The sequence below is a fragment of the Hoplias malabaricus genome, chromosome 2 (assembly GCF_029633855.1).
Source record: "Hoplias malabaricus isolate fHopMal1 chromosome 2, fHopMal1.hap1, whole genome shotgun sequence".
NCBI lineage: Eukaryota > Metazoa > Chordata > Actinopteri > Characiformes > Erythrinidae > Hoplias > Hoplias malabaricus.
This window is the reverse complement of record NC_089801.1, coordinates 28246257-28268717: the sequence shown is the minus strand read 5'-3', so window position 1 is coordinate 28268717 and position 22461 is coordinate 28246257. Positions and strand designations below refer to the sequence as shown.

The window sequence follows — 22461 nt, the reverse complement described above, 5'->3', positions numbered from 1 at the left end:
AGCAGGCTTTGTTATCAGTCGGTACTGATACATTTTTAACATTTTCACAGACATACCCCATATTTTTACACACACACACACACACACACACACATCATTTTGAGACTGATATGCTTCAACAGTATGTCTGTTGGGGTATGTCTGTGAAAAGGTTAAAAATGCATCAGTACCAGTAACACTGGTATCAACGCCTACATTTAAGATTTGTATAGTTCAGACCAACCCTTAGGGTGGAGATATGCTTGAGCTTCATGTTTCACATTAAGTGTTTGTGTGTGTTTGTTTGTGTGTGTGTTTATATATATATATATATATATATATATATAAAACAGTGTTGTAAATACATAGTAAAAATAGAAATACCAATAATTTAAGTCTTTGTGAATATACATTGAATATGAATTATATTTTTCATTTAAAGCTGAACTGTGCTTGTTTAAGTGGGAAATTTAAGTTGAAATATATGCATAGATTGCTATTATATATATCACATTTTCCATAAGATGGTGTGCATCTTATAACCCTGACAGTACAGGAAATAAAAAACAACTTTTTTTTTTTTTTACACAGTTTCTTGAACATAGTAAGTCATGTGCAAAGTCCAAATCAGCATGTCAGTTCAGCGAAATTGGCTGCAGGGTTGTGGTGAGTATACTTTTCTTAGAACATATATGTGTAAATGCTTAGTAGAAATTTTAGATGGGAAGAACATCCTGTACCTAACTGGTAACTCATTAACTCACCCTTGCCAAAGCATTGCCTGTAGGGCTGTATACAAAACCAGACTAATGAAAATCAGGCTACCCATACCGGTTTGTGTTCTGTTTTTAATGAGTGCTTTTTGTTCAAAAGTGCTTAATAACGAATTTGGACTTGGGACACATCAGTAAATCTAACACTACAGAAAAATCACTTGCTCTGATCTAATTTAATACTTAAGATATTGTATTATTAAGTATTGTAGGGGACATTACATTTTTATAATACTCTATTTAAATGTGATACATTTTTAAAGAAATGTGGTTAGGATGTGTGTTATTAAACACACTAGTAGCGTGAAGGCTTTGACTAAAAGGCCACTACAAAACTAAAATCAGTTTACTCTTTCGTTTTCAATACGGTTGCATTTTTTAACATTGATTAGGATTTTTAATGTCCTTTTAACATACATTTAACAGCCTTATTATCAAGGCTAGCTGCTGGAACATCAAATGCTTTTATGGGAGAGTAATGCCTGCTTGGCAGAAGGAATGAGGAAGTACGGGTTTCTCATAAAAAAATTTAATTCCATGGATTTGAATGGACAAACAATCTGTTAAAAAGCAAGTCTGCATGGCATTTGTGTGAAAAATATTAATGTTGAAACATGCTGTTTGGTAATTACTTACCTAAAATGCATGACTCTTTCAGTAATTAAAATGTTTCCTTTCCTGCAAGTCAGCCCCCACTCCCTGTTTTGCATCCTTTTGTGTACATTTTACTTGCATATCTGTTCATGTTGGTTCCACTGTGGGTTTGAAAAGTCCCCACCTAACTCTATGAACATGCATAATCACATGCCAAAAATAGATTTCTGATTGATAATTCACACAATTATCAAGTTTGGTTTCTGTGTCCACCGTTTTTCCCCACCATCATCACAGAGAAAATAAATAATCTTGGTACCATAGCAGAAACAGAGGAGTAAAAGATACACATCAGTCATGAAGTTTGTAATCGCGCTCGGGTTAAAGTGGAACCACAAACTAAAATGAAAACCTACTTGTTGCAGCTCTTCATGATCAAGATCTCTCTTCTCATTACTCCTCCTACACTTCTTCCAACATTTTTCTGACTGAAAAATCATTTTGGTAAACTGACATCTAGTGCTGACAAAAGACACTGCAGAGAAAAAAAAAAACAAAAAAAAAATCCCTCCCCTACAGTCGGAGCTCTTTTTAAAAATGATTCTCAGTGACTCTCTGTGGTGTTCAGAGATGCATCGTAGTGCAGAAAGAAAATGCGTGATGGTTTCTGATTAATAATTATGCTGGTACCAGTCTAAATCGATATATGCTGGATGAATATTAAAGAAAAAAGAGGACTCTGGTCTGATTTTGTAACTAATTTAGTCTGAAACATGACGGAAGTTTGTAGCTTGTAACATAAAATAAAAACGTGATAACAGCAGCCTCTGTATGTAGCTAAACATAAAAACAAGTAGCTAGAAGAGATTGCAGCTAGAATAATTTCTTAATTAAATAATATTTTTCAAAGATATAAGCAATAATTATTACTCTCAAAATGGGCTAGAGTTAAGATAACTACTCCAAGGGAATGTCTACAATTGTGGCCAATCACCATAATCTGATCATTTACATTCCAAGGTTAAGTGTCTTTTAAGGTGAAACAGGGTGTTAAGGGGGAAAATGACTGTTGGTTTGTATGTGGATGAAGTTTACCTTGTCTCTAAGTTTGAATTAACACATTTGTTGGTGGTGTTTATTTTTGTAGCACTTTCGATAACGCATTTAGGCATCTCCCAAATTTCCCGCTTAAGTGATCAGAAACAGCAAAAGTAAATCAATATTACCCACCTATGGAGCAGTCGTGAGCAATATCTTCATGTTGATTAATGCATTTCAACATTTGGAGTTCTCTCTGTTGTCTGAAATTACTCCAGATGCCTCTGCCATGAGCAGACAGAAAGAGAGAGAAAGCCAAACATAACGAACTGAGCCAGTTTGTTTTTTCGTTCATTTACAGACACTGGGTCTTCGTAAACACATCAGACCACTTTCGAAGACAAAAACAGACTTGAGAACTATCAAATGTCAAGGAAACATCTGATTTTTATAGAAAGTGTTTTTCGATTACAATCGTGAACTACACCTTTAAAGTCTTGTGTGTGGACATTTACTGCAATTAGTCTCATTACTAAATAAAGGATGGTACTTTCTTTTACAGTAGTTCTCAGTAATAAAGCAATTGCAGACATTTAATAAACTTTAGTGCAAAGTTTAGTGCAGAGTTCATACAAACCAACAAACAAAAGTTTACCAGATTTAGTTTTCAGCTCATGGTGAATTCCTTAAAGAGAGAGCAATTTAGTCTTGCCCCTTAATGCTGAAATTAGAAATGTGTTGGCTTTTTTTCAAAGATGTAGAATAGAAGAATAGAGTGCCTGCGGATCAATAAACAGTATAGTAGTCTTAGACAAACTGCTTTTAAATATTCTAAAGGATAAAGGAGTGTTGGAAAATTTGGAACATAAAAACAAACAGCATTTAACAGTTATTTGGATTCCCCCAGGTTGACAATGGAAAACAGCACGAACACGAGCAGACCAGTATCATTGAGCATCTGCGACTCCTGCTGGGCGTGATGTTGTCTGTGCGCTTTCGTTCTGATGCGCCGGGAGAGTGGCAGGAGGACTCTGGCCTTGGGCTTTACCGTGGGCCTGAGGACGCAGCACCGCCAGGGGCCAACGCTGCTGCTCACAATGCAGCAGGAGGTCCCAGCGTACAGCAGAAGATGACCGCGCTGGAAAATATAGTGTGTGTGCTGAATCGAGAAGTAGAACGCAATGCCATCAGACTGGAGGCTCTAACCCGCCAGCACCAGCTGGACCAGGAGAAAATCGAAAACTTATCCAATAAGGTAGGCCCATTCCAACCCGCCACAAATGCCCTACGTTTTCCAACAAATAATGGAAGAGCGCTTGATTAAGTCAGGTTTATCGTCGTGTATTTTTTCTTTTCGTACAGCTGAGGCTCTTCCACGTGCTTTTTGCCTGTTCCGTAGATGGCACCTCATCTTCGCGTAGGTAATTACTTGAAGCGATGCCATAACACAGTGGTTCTCAACCCTGGTCCTGGAGGCACCCTGCCCAGCACACTTTAGTGGTTTAGTGGCTATAAGGAATGGTGTCTCCAGAACCAGGGTTGAGAAACACTGCCATAAAATAAACTTGATTAAAGATGTTTTAAGTAGTTTAAGCATTTGGGAACTGCAAATTACTTCAGGATCAATTGTTATCTTAAGATGTACAGGTATAGAATTAAAAAAATTGAAACACCAGCAAATGAGCATGTGCTAGGCCTTTTTTTGCCACCATCAACATTTCCTGGCTGGCTTCCCAGCCCAGGATGAATAGGCATATTCTATTCAGTTGGAGATTTTTTCCTGAAATTCGGCATCCTCAGAGAATCCAGCATTTTATTTTTATTTTCTTGTAGCTTGGGTGAATGGCAGAAGAGCCATTGCTGTCTCTGTCATACATTTACACATCCAACCCTGTAGGGCTGCACAATATGTCACTAGTGTCGTCATGCAGTGCACTGACAGTAGTCACTTTACAGGATGTGCATTTTCAACTATGGCAGATTAAATCAAGGCTTTCATGCAATCAAAAATTCATACACAAGGAATTCTTGCATGGTTCTCATTTTCCAAGACTAATCTATAAGGAGAATCTGTCTGATATCTTCTCTGATATAAGGATTGACATGGAATTTTATTGTTAGTGACTTGTTAGTGTCAGGACTGAGTGGACTGATGGAGGCGGACACACTTGCTATAACACAGTGACTTTTTATTACACCAAAAGATACAAAACAAAGACAGAATACTTAGACTGAGAGACTTGGACAAAGGGGCTTAGACAGAGAGAGGGAACTGGACTGACACACCTAGACAGATAGAACTAAACAGACAGAGACCTAAACAGAGAAAGCTAAACGAGCACATGGCAGGGAAAACAGACACGACAGGGCAAGGGTGTGACAGTTAGTGTCATGCAGGCTTTGCGAACCACATATCACCATCATTTCTGACCAGTTGACTTTACGCTAGATTGCTATATTAGTATTACATGAAAACAAATGTGACATGGTGTTAAGATCATGTATTAAACACCCTAATTTTCCCTTCCTATATTTCCCAATTCCGTGCAGCCCTACCATTATGTTCATCCTGTGTTTAAACAGGTGTTTCCATTTTTTTGTTGTATGACCTGCCCAAACAGTATAATTCCATGTTTGATGTTCACTGCATGTTCTCTGCAAAGCCATCTGAGCCTCCTTCATCCCTCGCCTTCATTGCTGTGGACCACCTGACTTCAAATGCTTTTTTCTTTTGTTTTTTTTTAACCATTACAATATAGCCGAAAATGTGACTATTTCCTGTCAAGGTGCACCCAGTGTGAACTCAGATATTTAATTGTTACTGCATCGCCTGTGTAAGCTCCATAGAAAAGCTCGAAAGAAAATAGGATGCCCTTGAGCAGCTACTCATGAGATTAAGATCACCATGCTCAATGCTAGACAATCAGAGGGGTAAAATATCCACAGCCATACCTTAGGGATACATTGCCACTTAATTTAAGAAGAAATAAGCATGTTTTTCTTTGGACGGCAACAATATAAATAGTTCCACCAGATGGGTAAATGGACTGCTGCATTGTAGATACTCAAGATACATGTTTACAATAGATGGAGCCCATTGATGATATTTTTGGTTCATAAAATTATGCAATTAAAAACGTCTTACCAATGTATTGAAATAAGCATTGGAAAGTCAGATGATTTCATGGAGGGGTGGTGAAGGCGGAGAAGAACTTTATTCTAGAAAAATAAAAATGAGATTTTGACTTGAGAAACTAGCTTTGATTGACATTAATCTCCAAATGAGAGCTATACAATCTTATAGTCGCCAAGTCAGGGAATAATACACTGCTTTGCAGAGGATTATGCAGATTCATACAAAAAGGGTTGTATAATCAGGATCTTGGACTAATCTTGTCTTGGTGTGTGTGTTTGTGTTTGTGTGTGTATAAAATCACAGGTACGTCAACTGGAGCGAACCTTGAATATGCGTGATTTGCAACTGGCTGAATCAGAGCAGACTTTACGAGAGCTACAGTTCTGCACATATGACGGTGTGTTTGTTTGGAAAATTTCAGAATTTTCTCGCCGCAGGCAAGAAGCACTGTCTGGTCGATCTCCCGCTATGTTCTCACCAGGTGAGCTTTTCATTTATTGCCTTTCTCAGATTGTGGTGGAGTTTTCTCTAATATCAGTTATTAATAAGCTAGTACCATACCAATTATTTTTAGTTAATCAGGTAAACAATTACAGTGTCAGTTGTGCTTATTTGGGTAATTTGTGCTGTTATTTAAAAGAAGCAAATTTAGAGAAGTAGATGATGATTAGGATCAGTGTTTCGGACCATGTTTGTTGCAAACACGAAGTAATCTGACTCAGGACCGTTTTGTAATAACGGATGCTTTCGTTGTGACTGTTCCATTTGAAATTCAAGAACATGGAGAACATAAATTGCTGTTGAGCTTCACTTTCTTCACTATCACAGGGAGAAAATCCATTTTCATTCATGCAGGCAGCGCTAGCTTTCACTTTTATGTTGTGTGGTGCTTTGAATGGACAATGACTAATAGTGTGTTTTTTTTTTGTTTCAGCCTTCTACTCCAGTAAATATGGCTATAAGATGTGTTTGAGACTGTATCTGAATGGAGATGGCACAGGACGGGGCACACACCTCTCTTTGTTCTTTGTGGTGATGAGGGGAAAATACGATGCCCTGCTCAAGTGGCCTTTCAGCCAGAAGGTAATTTCATTGCACTTCATCTTTCACTTCTAATTTTGTTGTCTCTTTCACTTTCACATTAGCTTGGGCTACTGTCTGGTGTCCTTCTAGTTAAGGTCTGGGCACGGAAATAGCAAACGCATGCATTGTCGCAGCATTTTGAATTTACACTATTTGAAAATGCCATGTGAGTTCATGAAGGATAAAATCAAATGACTCAAATCTTGTTTCAATAATGTGCACTAAATTTAAGAAATCATTTTCCTTCTATAAAGTTGCGTTTCCAGTTTCCTTAGGAGAGTGACATATTGACATTTTTATAATGGCACTTTTCCACTGCATGGTTCCTGCTCTACTCACTTGGTCCCGGTTTTCCACTATAAAGTGTCCCCTTCCCCGCCCCAAAATTTAGTCGATAACGTCTCCTCTAAAGGGATGCACAAGCTTTGAAAACCACAAAAATTCCAGAGGTAACATTTAGCGTTGCTTACTCATCTTGAATATTCATTTGTTGTTGTCTGGGACTGAACACAGCTCAGATATGTAGATTTCTTCCATGCCTTTTTCTCAATTTGGCTTTTACTGTATTCTTCCGTAAGCCAAGAATGCAAGGAGTGTTTTAACCGCTTCAAAACCCCACAGTGCACATTTATGAGCTGCCACTGTGAGCCATATAAAACAGTTGATCGCTACTGTAGCTCAGGGATTTTACACTTGACTAGTTTGTGCTGGATGTCTGCATTTCGCTATGCTGACAGGTCTCTCTGCCCAATCAACACTCTGTAATGTTTACATGTCACATTTAGTCCCTACTTTGCCTGCATTGAACCATGTGTGAGCTGGAATGAAAAATGTACCTGCTTGCAGAGATCAGGTGAGAAACATGCCTAATGTAATAGCAAAAAAGCAGAACCAAACCAAGTACGTACCGTGCATTTGAAAAGCGCCATAAAACAGCAGATAATGCCTTTGCATTTTAGAGAGCTCAAATGTTTTTTGTATTTTCTGTAATTTATTGTAAACTTCAAATTAAATGTGGGCAAAATGCCTATAATTTAGCTTTTTTGTGATGCATTTGTTAACTTAAACACAACGTTTCTCTGAGCATATTGGGGACATTATCAGTTTTGTGAGATAATTCAAACACTAAAATAAAATAAAACTAACCTGTTACAATTAGGCTTCAAAAGAACTCGATATGTGACAACTGGCAGGGTCATAAGAGGTTCTGTTCTTTAAGCAATGTACATCATACCTTATGAATTCCAGCCATTGCCAAGAAGACATTGTTTATAAATTATACCTAATTTTTTTGAAGGTATATTCCCAGCCTAAGTGTTTGAAAAGGGGAGTTATTGAATCCTCTTTTCTCTTTTAGGTAACTCTGATGCTTTTGGACCAAAACAATCGAGAGCACATCATTGATGCCTTCAGACCTGACATCAGCTCAACGTCTTTCCAAAGGCCAATTAGTGAAATGAACATCGCTAGTGGCTGCCCGCTGTTCTGCCCTCTGGCTAAGCTGGCAGGCAAGAGTTCCTATCTGAGAGACGACACCATTTTTATCAAAGCTATCGTAGACCTCACTGGGCTGTAGCTGGTGTGAAAATCTGAAAATGTACATCATAAAATAAGTATATTATTATTTTATATTCCATTACATATCTTAGTAATAATATAACATTCTCCGTCCTGTGAAAGGCTTGTGAGAATATATTATATATATTTATTAATTATAGATAGCCTATACATATATACAAGATAAAAATTTGGATATATATATATGTGTATATATATATATATATATATATATATAGAGAGAGAGAGAGAGAGCTCCTGTACCTCTCTTTCCATCTTCAAAGTGCCCTTGGGTACACTGAGAGTGCTATACAATTACACTTATTATTATTATTATTATTATTATTATCATCATCATCATTATTACAGTGCCTTGTGAAAGTATTCTGCCCCTGGAACTTTTCAAATTTATTGGATGTGTCAAATTTTTTAACATAAAAAACTGAAAAGTGGGGCGTGCAATATTATTCAGCCCTTTACTTTCAGTCCAGCAAACTCACTCCAGACGTTCAGTGAGGATCTCTGAATGATCCAATATTGTCCCAAATGACTGATGAAGATAAATAGAACCCACCTGTGTGTCTATCAAGTCTCCGTATAAATGCACCTGCTCTGTGATAGTCTCAGGGTTCTGTTCAAAGCGCAGAGAGCATCCTTGTGTTCCTTGGTCAAATGTTTGACACATCCAATAAATTTCATTCTACTTCACGATTGTGTCCCACTTGTTGTTGATTCTTCACAAAAAAATTTAAATTGTATATCTTTATGTTTGAAGCCTGAAATATGGCAAAAGGTTAAAGTTCAAGGGGGCCGAATACTTTCGCAAGGCACTGTATATTTATTATTATTATGTTATCAAGTTTTCTTTTTCAGAGGTACAGGTTGTATATATATATACATGTGTGTGTGTGTGTGTGTGTGTGTGTGTGTGTGTGTGTGTGTGTGTGTGTGTGTGAAAACAGCATTAGTACCAACTAAAATAACATAATCGCCAACATGTCATAGAATATTGCAGAATAATACATGTATCCAAAGAGTTATATCTGTTAACTTAGCAGTTGCTGAGAATGCTTTGAAGCTAGTAGTGCTCACACACACACACACACACACAAAATACTGATCAATAGAGTGAGTAGCTTGGGCTGATAAAGGATATTATAAAATATTGCTCTAATTTCAACCATTGGCAATAATAAATAAATGGTGGTATGCCATTGCCACATGCTTCTCTATATATGTATATATATATAACCACTGTTTTTGTACAAGCACTGTAATCTATGGTTGGCAATACTAAATATTAAAGCATATATAACAGAAAACATATATGGGTTGTGGGTTCAAGCCCCGATCTGGGTGCTTGTCTGTGACACGTAATTACCAGACCCATGACGATTGAAGACGGAAACTTCAATTCCAGATGGTCAAGGAATCTGGCTTTGGAACAAGGCTGTGAAAATATAACAAAGTAATATCTGCCCTTTTTTCTTAATTTAATATTTAAGATACAAACAGAGAGCCATTTTAAACCAAAAATCATCCTACATCCCTAAAGGCAAGCAGTCTTCTTTCCTCCTGTGACAGTGGCAGACACTGCAGAGGCTTCTCTTTAAATGATTTCAGAATGTGGTTCTAGAGCTGAGAACCAGAGCAGAGAGAACCGTAGGAAAAGGTGGAAGTGAACGTGGATCAAGTTGCTCAGACTACAGCCCTGAAACAGATTTTTCCGTTTTATTTCCTTGAATTTATGTTTTTATTTATATACAAATCAGAAACTAATTTATTATTTTCAATTTTCCCATTTCATAATATCAAATGGTCTGAATGTACACTGACCCAACAAATATATAGCTGTTTTTCTTTTTAATGGAAGAGCCACGGATTAGCCACCCCTCTAACATAGTTTAGGACATTAACTCTCTCTCTCTGTGTGTGTGTGTGTGTACAACATGGAGTCCTTTAACAAAAATAGTCAGTGCTGTCTTAGCAAAATGCCCTTTTTCCGTCTTTTCTAGAATGTATTTTTCTGAGTTTTGTATGGGCTTGGGCATTAGATGGATGCAAAATAAATATCATGCAAAAATATAATGGATCCCAAACCTATATAAAATTAATCTGTGGCTTGTATTTTATAATGTACATGCTGTTGTGTGTACATGCCATTATATGTACACAAAGATGAAATGATTTTTAAAATGACAGGATGGACAACATTCATTCATTCATTATCTGTAACCTCTTACCCAGTTCAGGGTCACAGTGCCTACCTGGAATCATTCATTGGGTACAAGGCCAATTTTTTACATTGATCACTTATGATACATAATCCCAATCAAACAACTCATTTGTTAATTATTAACTCTTTGTGCATCTCAGAGTACATTGCCATTATAATCTGTTCTAACACAAGTTTGGCACAAAATAGTGAGAGCCACTAGTGACTGCTTGCAAAGAGATTTTGGTTGAAAACTCCACCTCTTACTTTGCTTCTTTAGTAGAAAAGAAGGGAATCTATTTGTGCTCTTAACTATTAAAACAGATTTAACAACATATCACAGATTGTTGTTATTGCACTTAACATGTTCCAATATTTGACATAAAATGAAGCCTGTTTCCAGCTTTAATATTAACAAAAGAAAAAACACATTGAAGTTGGAAATAGGCTTCATTTTATGTGATATTTATATTATTTTGTATATGAAACAATTTTTTTGTGTCATTTGATATTGTTAAGTTTGCAAATTGCCTATCCTGTTTTATAAAAATCACAAACAATAAACACGTGTGTGCAGAAAGTGTACTCTGCCAAATTACACAATGTTGCAGTGCCCCACCCCTGGACCGAACTTGAACATTACACACTTCAGACAACTCTAATGAAGAACCGTTTCATTGGTGAATACACCATATGAGAGACAGATGAGCTTGGGCTCAAGCCTTTCTATCAGAACTTTGGTAGAAGTCAGACATCTTGCTCTTTCAAGACATTCAAGGTTGATTTTGGTTTATTTTTGAGCAGTTGAGTAATGGGTAACAAACATTACAACCATTCCCTATCCAGTCAAAAGCATTTTACATGTTCTTAGAAGTTTTCTTTGCTAAAAATTAAAGAAACTGAAGCAAACTTGCAGAACTGTGTAAGGCAAATACAAAACCAACACATGGTTTGAAATTCCAGTTTAAAAAAGATGAGACGGTTGGGGTGTGTCAGAGAAGACATGTCTTTCACCCGTTTAGCAGTGGGTGGAACTGGCAGTGAGTACATTTGGGGAGAAAATTAGATCGTGTTAAAAACAGTAGAATTGTAATCATTCAATTTGTAAAACATTAAAGGACCAGCTAAGCACCAGCGATATGAAAGTGTCAAACAAATAAATACAGTGGAATTTGAGTTCCTAACATGTGTTTATTGATAGTCAGAAAACATGTTATTTCTTACTAATTCAAGGAATAAGGTTTAAAAGACCGTTGGTCTCTCCACCCACCAAGAATAACGGTACCTCTAAATTTGAGTTTAGCTTATTGCTAGGCTATTGTCATGAATAATGTGTGTTATTTAGCTAGACACTGTCATAACAGTCAGTCATAACGGTGTTTTACCGCGGCGTTGTTCAGCTGTTGTCCACCAGTGACGTCACGGTTGCGTTCAAGAATTTCCGTAGCTCGGGTTTTTCCGTGAATTTAATAAAATTGTCAAGTTTTAAAGCAAATTAAGCTGCTATTTTCATTTTAATTCATACTTATATATGTCAGTAACTAAAATAATATGAAATATTCATGGAGCTCCATTAAGTGGTTCTTAGCCTTTAATCTCAGTTTCTGTGCAGGTGTTACCTTTTTTCATTTTACATTCTCAGACTAAATATTTTCTCCAGCTTTCTTAAAATATCAGCAAAGTGAAACACTTCAAATAAAGGAACTGAACCGTGAAGAACTGATCTGAAATATTTTAATGACTCAAATGAATCACAATGTAAACCTTCATACATAATATACTCATGACACATGTTAAAGGAGACAAGGTGAGCAAATCAAACATGCTGGGAAAACATCCATTACAATTAGCACCAGCAGAGGACAAAAAAATAGGTTATCAAGATCCATTCAAACATAACCTCATACTGACGCTGTTAAAAATGCATCTAAATGTCCACTCGACGCTGCTGAGCCACCGGACCACGATCTGTTCTGTCAATTTTACATGGGCTTAGAAGCTTTAAGTTACTTGGTATTTCATTTTTTTTTAATCACAAAAAATAATTAAGGGCAAAACCAAACATAATAATGCAGCAGTAACAAAAGAGCAAGGATCCAAGCTTCCACCCTCACCAGTAAGCTTTCAGAAATTGTAATTAAATGAATGATATCCTGTAGGAGCATGTGAGGTTTTGTCATAAGAACCACAAAAGAATTACTTTCCGATAAGAATATACTACATGGGGATGTTTATGCTAATGCTCTGACATGTATAAAGAGAAAGGGAAGCAAGAAAGAAAAGCACAGGTGCAGAAAATGAAAGCAAAGAAAGGTTATAATGAGTGACAGTAAAGCAGTACTTAAAAAAATAAAATAAAAAAAATAAAAAAAGTTGTTTCAATCTGTATCTTCTGCCTCAAAAAAGCAGCATTAAAACCACCATTCCATCAGCTGTCAAACGGACAACCGTGATTCAGTTCATTCACTGGACCATAGCACTGAAGTATACCTTTGTTTCACTGAAGTTTGCCTTGTGGCTGTAAGCCTTAGTTAAAATGTAGAGGAATTCCTGAAAATGATTACACTCTTTTAGTGGTGTGATAGTACAGGTGCTACATCTGCGGGATTGTTTCTTTCAGACTCAAAATAATATGTACAACTTGAAATGAAGGTATTTTGCCAGACAACAGAGTGCGCTTCAATATTTACAATGATGGAATTAATAGTTATTTGTCTGAAAGCTCCTTCCTTCAAATACAGCAGGAACAGTAGTGCTATTGTTGATTGCTATTGCCTGTGGTTAAAACAAAGGTATAATTTAAGGGTTCAGTCATTATATTCTTGGGAACAAAATATCCTGATAAAATTTCTTGGCTGTATGTTTTAGTAGTTCTTGCATGACTCTGTAAATCAAGCTCAACGTTAGGAGCTTATACAAGCCAACCCCTGGCAAACGTGATACATAATGTTAAACTCGTCTTTAAACCGCCTTTCAGATAAAGACATTCTGTGCATTTGTGTCCAAATAGAAAAGACAGAAACAAGTATAGATATTGTGGTGCATTCATCACATAGAAATCTGAGGAAAAATCAAATAAAATCCTGAAATGGCAGCCAAAGAGCTTTATTTGCACCCTCTGTTTCAAGATGACCCAAGTGTAACTTGTAACAGGAATCCCAAGGTGCGCACACACCTACACTCACCTCACTTCTGTTTCTTGTTCTCGGTCTGGTCCTGTCCACCAGCATCTTTCGCTTTCTAAACCACAGTTTATGGAGTGCTTTACAGTCAGGCCCTCTGCGTGTTTTCCTGTGTAACGCCAGCTCCTGGTTCAAGGTTGTCCGTTCATGTTATTATTAGCGTTCCTTCGGGACAACAGAGACGACAAGAGGTTGCGGGGTCTAGGGGGCCGTGAGGGGCTCTGAGCCAGACGCACCATGCGTGGAGAGCGCCACACTTTGATTGTGGAGTCATCACTGGCTGACAGCAATAGCTCCTGGTCAGTGGGGCTGAAGGCCACAGAGTTGACCACGTCGTCATGCTGCAAGCGAGCAAGGCAGATGTTGTAATGGCGGTCCCAGATGTAGCCGTGTTTGTCTTCAGCACCACTAGAGAGTAAACAGAAGACAAGAGCTGATTAGATGTCTGCAACTGAGAATCTGAGGACATGCCCCTGCGTCATTGCTGCAGGAGCCTGTGAATCATAATAAATCATTGTTTTTCATAGAAGCCATGTGTGTCTCCCTGGTGTATACAATTGAAATGTACTTTATGTTTAAAAATACTTGTTAAAGAAAATATTTTTATTTTTAGTAAATAAATCTTCATTCTACATATGCCCAGCGATGGCTGTTGGGTAGATGATGTCAAATCGTTGCACAGCCTTAAATTTGGAAGATGTGAACTTTACCTTAATGAACATCATGCCATGTGTTGCTGTTGTATGTCATTTCCAGTCGAAGGGTATAGAAAAACCTGATTGGTCTTCACAGCTTTCCCAAAAACAGGAGAAAAAGGTTTGAAGCCCGAGAATATGGAGTGGGAACCGCCCACTCTGAAAAAAGGCTGGACAGTGGTCCAATGGTATGTTCACGAGTGAAGGTCCATTACCACTGCAACCATTTGATGTCTCTACTCAGTGTGCACCTCAGCAACAACAAAAAACTGCAACCAACGTGCAGCAGATTTGTACAAAGAAATTAGACAAACTATTTTGTGGGTTTTTTAAACAACAATTAAAATACTGCACCCTGCTGGTGATTTGAGGAATTACTTGCAGCGTTAAATCCATGTGAGTTTCTAAGGTAAAATAGGGCTATAGAGAGGAGTTAGGCCTTATAACCCATCCAACTGAGTGCAGATCAGCTGTATGTAGATGTGGAGCCACACTTACCTGGCTACAAAGTCACGGCTGACATCAAGGAAAATGAAGAAACACTCGTCGTTGGGCGTAAAGGCCCTGTGAGCACGGAGGCTGCGGCGCTCTTCTCGCAGGCTCTTCAGGTCGATCACATGCAGGTCTATCTCCTCAGCTATGGGTGGAGGGGACATTGGGTCTGAAATCACACAGCCTGCTGGCCATGCTCGACTGTTCACATACAGGTACCTATTTAAATCACATGTAAAAGGTTTGAAGGTGTCTGGGGCATCTGCAGTCTGTTTTGCTTTAAATGACACTTCACACATTGTTTATTTTGGTGATGAATGAATTCACAATTGCAGCAAATTACATTTATGAATTAAAGGATATCAGTAGCGCGGCAGAAGCCCACGCTGTAGATGATCAAACTGTGTTAAAGATTTTAAAACTTTAATAAATTAATGCACTATAGTTTTCAAAATATGTTTCAAGGTTATGCTTGTAAATATACAACTTCCATTTGTTCAAAGGGTTTGAAATGGAATTGGGACATTATTCAAATTGGTGAATGCCTTCTTTGATATTTGTTTCGTCTGCAGATGTCTAACATCCCACCTGTGGTCTGGTGACAGGCCCATGCCGATGATGTGGCCGTGAATATCGATCACATGATCCAACGAATCAAAGAACTCCTCAGTGCTGCGCTCTTCCCCCAGCACTGGCCCACAAGTGGTCATCTGATCGGGCATGATTCGCTTGATACCTGACACACAAGCACAGGGCACATAAGACTCAGATAAAGCTAGTGACTGTATTTGGATTTTAAACCTCTGCTCTTGCTTTCTCTTAAATTTTGAGCCTTTTTGTGTGTGGTTTTCAATCGCTTTATTTTGACTGGTGCACTTGAGCTTGGTTTAAGCTCTGGTGCTGTCATCAGAACATCGCAGTTCAATCCCCAGTGATGCCTCATTTATCTTAAGCATTGAGTCCAGGGGCTGGGATGGCCTTGTCTTTATATCCATTCATCTGCACTATTATTATTATTATAATATTATATATTATTATTATTATTAGTCAACATGGGTGTCTGTTAGCTAACAACAGAACACTAGCTATTATTATACAATTCTAAGCTTTCAAGTGGCATACACAACATTTTTTAAAAAAAGCACCTGCTGGATTCCCAGGTCTCAGTAGAAGCTCTTAGAGCAGGGGTGCACAACTCCAGTCCTGGAGGGCCACTGTCCAGCAAAGTTTGGTTATTGCTCTGCTAAAACACACCCCCTAAACCTGGCAAATAACAGATGAATTGAATCAGGTGTGTGTGAGCAGAGGAATCAGGATATTTTGCTGGATACCGGCCCTCCAGGACTGGAGTTGTGCGCCCCTGTCTTAGAGGAACTATAACCCTAACCATTCACTATAATTTGGAGTGTCCTAAAAAAGTTGTAAAAGCTGGTTTTGGCATCAACACAATTTGTGAGAAGCAAGGCAAGAAAAAGCGACAGTATATTTTAAGAATACTTGTGATTGTGAATGTCACACTTTACCATAAAAATTTTGTGGCTATTTGGCTGAGCCTCATTTAAAAACAATGCTAATTCTATGGTTTGTAAATATCATTGAAAATTATATATATATATAAAATGAAAGAAAAATGTTATTCAAACCCGAATTAAACAGGTCTCCATTTTTAGGACCGTTACCACAGTAACTCGGATAGCCATCATTAGGCATAGACCTAACTGTATCCTTTCTTGTCACAGAACCTAGCAAATGATGAAATGTACAGTTTTGTACTGTCCACACTGCAGAAGTAGTAGATTGCTCCTGCTATGTTACGAAGAGTTATTAACAATATCATACTATAGGTATCAAACAAACGTGCCATTCTGACAAACTATATCCAGATGTTTGTAGCGTTATTAGCCAAGATTCAAGCATGTTGACTCAAAAAGCACAACCTATCTGGTGGGGTGAGAAGGTAAGGCTGCCTGTAGTGAAGAGTAGGTAAGTCTTGTCTTCTCCTTCTCCAGGAGCAGAGGGCGTTACCAGGTTGGGGTCGGGAGCTTTAGTCCGTCTGCTCCCCATAAGCTGAGCGACCTGCGCCTCCAGCTCTCGCTCCTGAGCCCCTGCACTTTGAAGACTCTGAGGGAAAAAAAAAATGCCACACGGTAAACTTCACAACAGAAAATCAACTAGTAAAATGCATGCTCCATGTCATTAAGTACAAAAATAAAGGATTTTTGTACTTAATGGACTATTAAAGTAAAGGTGGCTATAAACCTTGAGGAAAAAAAAGAACTATGTTGAACTGTATTCTCAAACAGATCACGCTGTGGGTCTGTTTAGGACACTGTGCACCACTATGAATCAAACCTGTCATGCCATGAATTTGCACCCAATTTAACATTTACAGGAATAGATCAATAAAAATTTTCACCATGTTCCTTTCAAGGCCTGACAAACTGGTGCAAATTACTACAATCCAGTGTTTTTCCCCTCAGCTGTGTTCACCCTACTGTCTCCACAGCCATGAGCAAATGTGAGGAAATAAAAAAACAAGCTCTTTATGTATTGACACAGGCATCCACGTGATATTTAGATCAAATTCAGGAAAACAGACATAATCTCAAGAGTTTCAAGCCACCCGGTCCTGCTTTGCTTTGAAACATCATTGTTGCTTTATACAGACAACTTTATAGTAGACAAAACTAGCATTAATGGGTTTAAGGTCTATTACTCTATTGTACTGCGGTGCAGTGACTATTAAGAACAAAATCACCAAAACTCCACAAAAAAGCCTACATGTCTAACATGCTCCACTCCGGACGGGCTGAAATTGGGATGGCGTGTTGAGCATTTCATCTCCCCTCTCTCATTGTCTTCATCTTCCTCATCATCTTCATCGTCACTGTCGGAAGCACCCAGGTCGAAGAGCATGGGCTGGTGCTGTTGAGAGTCCCCATGTTGCTGGGCCTGGGCTCGGGCCTGTGACTGGGCTTCATAGTCCAGCAACAGGTCGGGAGTGTCGTGCCGACGGCAGTGAGCCACCATCACTGTGCGAATAGTGCTGGCATTGATGTTCTGGATCTTGAAGAGCCGCTTGACCACGTTGATGTTTTCTGACTCAATGTCCTGGTGAAAAGGAGAGGGGATTAGTTGAAAAAGGTAAACTGCAAGACTTACAAGGCTCAAAAATGGCATCCGTCCCAGGAAGAGTTTTAAGCAGGCCGCACCTGGAAGGCTTTGTTGAGCCAGAGCACAGTGCAGGAGGTCAAGTTGCCGATCCAGTGCAAGTTTCCAGAGATTAGATGAGTCTCGTTCAGCCAACAGCCAAACACGTCATAAGGTTTATTCCTCACTCGTGACAGCAGTGTGTAATTGTCTGTGGGGGAGGTTCAGTCAGTATCACTCAGATTTAACCTATTATTAAACTGTATTTACTGTGCCTGAAAGGTTTAAATCACTGCATACACATAGCTTCTTCATCCAATTTGTAATTTAAGGTAGTAAGCTCATAAAAATGATTATTGAAGGAACTTCTGTATTATTACATACAATTCCATTCTATTTCCTTCTCTCCTACAATAGAGCTCCAAAAGATTCACTTTCTGCTCTGTTGAGTCTGAAGTAGCAACAATAGAAGCTCTGTTCTCCCTATTACACATCACTGAAACATCACAATGATTTTGAAGTAAAAAGATTACCCAGTGTTGCTTAACACCCCTGAGTCAACTCCAACTAATTAAAAAAGCTGTGAGCAAGGGAGAAAAAAAAAACTGCTCTAGACTGAGTGCATCTCACCTAAGCTGATGACAGCTATCTCTCCTGAGGAGGAGTGGTGTGGACCGAGGTAGACTCCTGAAACCAGTAGCAGGGTGTCGTCACTGTTGAACTGGGAAAACTGTGTGTAGCCCCAGTTAAACTGCCGCATGCTGGAGCTATGCATCAAAGAGATGTTTCCATCTGGCTTTTCTGCATCCCAAATCTGCCACAACAAAGACAAATATTCCTTTCAATTATTCGGCATCAAAAGACCTGTTATATTTTAAAACAAAACTCGAATACATCCAGGTTTAGCCTTGCTTCTACTTCCCTTTGAAAGTGGGGAAAAAATATTCTCCAAATTATTTTCGGGAGAATTTTGGGTTGGTGTACTGTGTAATTTTAAGAATGACTCTTTTAAAGAGGTCATATATATATATATTTTTTTAAATATACTATGTAATATTATAGTTATTACTATATAACTGTCATTATCACCAGTGCTTTGACTTTGAATATGTGACACATCTGGTCTGCCTCACCTTAACAGTGCAGTCTTTAGAGCAGGAGGAGAAGCAGTGACCACGGTGAGAAAAGGCAAGGTGAAGGACCTGGTCATGGTGCTCTTTGAGTGTCTGCACCTCTACGCATGGGATGCAGTCATACAGCCTTTTAAACTCTCTGTACCATGACACAGCCGCTGCCGAGAATAAAAATGCAATGATAAGTGAACAAATTCACTACGATGCTTTTTGGTTGCATCTGGTCACAGATGATCTAAACCATATGTTCCACATACAGTCAAAATTTATCAACGACTCTTAATGCACTACACTCACTGTATTTCATATCTACACCTGTAAAACCGTTATTTGAGAAGTCTGTAAACTTCAAAAATCTATTATGATCTTCATTCAGTCCAATGGAAAAACGATATACACTGACCAGCCAAACCATTACAATGGCCTGCATCTTCAATATAGGTACACTTTATAGTTCTAAAATTGTAGAATATAGGCCATCTGTTGCTCTGCATACATTGTTAGCACCTGTTTATCAGTGATCAATGCAGTGCACAGGACAACTTCAGTGTAGATATTTGGTTGGTGGATCATTCTTGCTAATAGTGAACCAAACAAGTACCATGTACCATAAACGATTAGAGCTGAGTGTAGTTGGTATCATGCAGTGAAAACGTGCCATTAGACACAACAAAGTTGTTGGACCCCCTTAGAGATGTAAAGTCAGAGACAGTAGCTTTTGTGTGTTGTTGCACGGTCTGTACTGGGCATCCTATAGTCCTTCATAATCTGTCACTGGACGCTCCCAACAGGATGCTGTTAACTGAATAGTTTGTGTTGGTGGACTATTCTCAGTACAACTGTGACAGTGAGTGTATAACCAGTCCTGCAGCTCTACCAACACAAAACATAAACAAACTACAACCATGTCAGTGCCACTGCAGAAAGAATGATCCACTACCCAAACAGTTAAACTGAAAACTATAAATATAAGTTGATTCTGGGAATTATTGAGCTATAATGTGTTACTGAACTGTGAATTGTAATTTATTTACATCTACTAAATCATACATTTACTTTTGATCTCATTGTCACAGTGGACATAAATTAGGCCAGATGAATTGCATAAAGGATGTTGACATGCTTCCAAATATTATTTATTTCATTAATCCACATTAAAATTATGTAAGCAAATAGAGCACATAGACATCAGTACTTTACCTGGGTGGCGGGGCACTGAGCGTGGGATGCGGTAGTAGCTGTAGAACAGCTCCTTCCACAGGAACTCATCCCGAGATACAGCAAACCACTGTCTGCATGCTAGGCCAGCCTTCAGCACCGCAGCATGGGGGAGATGGATGAAGATCTCCAGCACCAGGCTGTCCGGCAGGCCAGGGCCACTCGCCATCCTAACATCCTGAGTGAGCAACATGAGTTTTAATGTCCACAAGTAAAGCAAAATATAAATTCATTCTCCAAAACATTCACTGTGTATTAGATGATATTCAAATTTGCATTGTTCAGTAGTGATACTGAGTTTTAGTCCTAAACAATGCCTTACAAACTCATCACAAATTATCTGAATAAAGCTTCATCATTCCAGATAATACAGTTCTCCACAGCCCAATGTTTGCGGGGGTAGGAAGTGGGGATATTATAACTCTACTGAACCTTTGGCATTGGGCATGATGATTGTGAATTTCTGTGGTCATGATTTATGAAGATTATACAAGCCGTGTCTGCACTGCTGTATTTCTTTCTTCACAGTGAACATACCTTTAAGAAGCAATTCACTATTTCTCTAAATATATATTGTGTGTTACTTCTTCTGATCACACAACTTTAATGTCATCTTGTCATAAAAAACAAAAACAGACCTTAATAATAACGTACATAAAACTAATGAAACATAATAACTTAAAACACAACACACAATAATGTAAACATTACCCAGACACCAGATTTCTATAAAGGATTTATTCTGAACGAATCTGAACTGTAATATCAAAACATTTTTGAAGCATCCCAAATTAAATACATTGCAGATAATCATTACAATCATCTCAGATCTATACAGATATTCTATGTTCAACTAGTATTTGCATAAACTGCAGAATACTGTCTTAAACACACTGGGGACGAACAGTCACGGTATCCATATCCTTCTCCTTTCTAAATTAAGCAGTGACAGCTCAAATTTAAACACACGACAGCTGGTTAGAAAACTTGCTAACAGTATATATTTTAACAGATTTTAAGATATGACCTTCTCCAAAGTTCATGCCAACAAACTTGAGATCAGTCTGAAAGCACATTTTAAAGGGTCCATATGAGTGAACGTCTTTAAAAGAGCAAGCTTTGGATGTAGTACCCAATCACTGGTCAGGTTTCAAAATAAATATTCACTCACCAGTTCATACAGGGTGCATAGGCAAAAATGTAGTACTGTCAGTCTGTTTATAATTTTAAGCGATGTCATAAAACCTTAGTTACATATATCTATATTTATATAGTCACAACTCATTTACATACAAACATCAGCCAAAATACTGAAATTACCAACGTGTTTTCACGCTCATTGGCCTTTTTAATCAGCCCCACCGACCTGTACTTTGTGTTTCTACATTTGCAAACTGTACTCCAGCTGTTACTCTGCCTACTTTTACCCTGTTCTTCAACGTGCACCAACAGATGTGTCTAATAAAATAGCCAATGAGTTGATACATGTTTTAAAAACTCAAACAGCACAGCCCAAGTCATAAAGCACCATCCACCACCCAAATCATACCTGCTCTTCTGAGGCACTCTGAGTCTCCTGACACCTGAGGAACAGCGTGATGGGGGCTAACAGAGTATGCAGAGAGAACAATATTTCAGTACAGAATATTTATAGAAATAAGGATTTGAGCAAATGGTTAAGTGTCACTTAACGACAAAAATGCAGTGAAAACAACAGCCTATTTATTTTTGCAAGGAATAACAAAATAAGGGAATACTAAGGCATAACACGGTGGAAAATAGACCCTTTCGCCATATATAATACATTTTAATTCCTTTTTGGCTCAGGTGCGCTATGAACAAATTCAGCTTGAATTCTGTTCTTTTATTATTCTGTTCTGTGCCAATGACATCGTCTAAATGCGAAATACCATATTTCTCGTGCAAAAAATTGACCACCGTTTTCTCACCGCCCGGAACAGTTCCGTCTCACTTCTTCTTGCTAAAAACAAAGCTAAGGTAAAGCTAACCAGCAAAACGAGATAAACTGATTATTATCATTAATTAAATACAGTATACAAGTTTCAGTGGTATACCCTGCTTTAAGCAGACGCTTTACATTTTATTTAACCTGCTCTTACCTGTCTAATGCCTGAGTCAAAAGCAAAACATATAAAAAATGAGTTGGCTATATTTGTTAACACCAGTTTACAAGCCTAGTCCCTTCCACAGACCAA

At 38.2% G+C, this 22461-nt stretch overlaps 2 protein-coding genes across 5 annotated transcripts in view; one reads left to right on the top strand and one right to left on the bottom strand.

The window, feature by feature from the left end:
- traf2b (Tnf receptor-associated factor 2b) overlaps window positions 1–9111 on the top strand; it is a 23593-nt gene extending 14482 nt beyond the window's left edge. For all 3 annotated transcript variants that reach the window (XM_066658149.1, XM_066658158.1, XM_066658141.1), the window contains 5 exons: window positions 571–645; window positions 3292–3639; window positions 5824–6001; window positions 6455–6603; window positions 7961–9111. In XM_066658149.1, coding sequence (XP_066514246.1) covers window positions 571–645; window positions 3292–3639; window positions 5824–6001; window positions 6455–6603; window positions 7961–8179 — 969 coding nt within the window. In that variant the 3' untranslated portion in view covers window positions 8180–9111. The remainder of the gene's footprint in view (window positions 1–570; window positions 646–3291; window positions 3640–5823; window positions 6002–6454; window positions 6604–7960) is intronic.
- fbxw5 (F-box and WD repeat domain containing 5) lies at window positions 9056–22461 on the bottom strand. Of its 2 annotated transcripts, XM_066658125.1 has the most exons (11): window positions 22366–22461; window positions 21795–21850; window positions 20228–20423; window positions 19028–19185; window positions 18525–18708; window positions 17957–18105; window positions 17526–17855; window positions 16682–16865; window positions 15333–15480; window positions 14751–14963; window positions 9056–13965 (listed from the first exon to the last, which is right to left on the bottom strand). In XM_066658125.1, the coding sequence occupies exons 3-11, from the start codon at window positions 20412–20414 to the stop codon at window positions 13689–13691; spliced, it is 1830 nt and encodes a 609-aa protein (XP_066514222.1). In that variant the 5' UTR covers window positions 20415–20423; window positions 21795–21850; window positions 22366–22461; the 3' UTR covers window positions 9056–13688. The 2 variants fall into 2 exon arrangements, with proteins under 2 accessions (XP_066514222.1, XP_066514229.1); XM_066658132.1 differs by lacking the exon at window positions 21795–21850 and having other exon boundaries at window positions 22366–22449.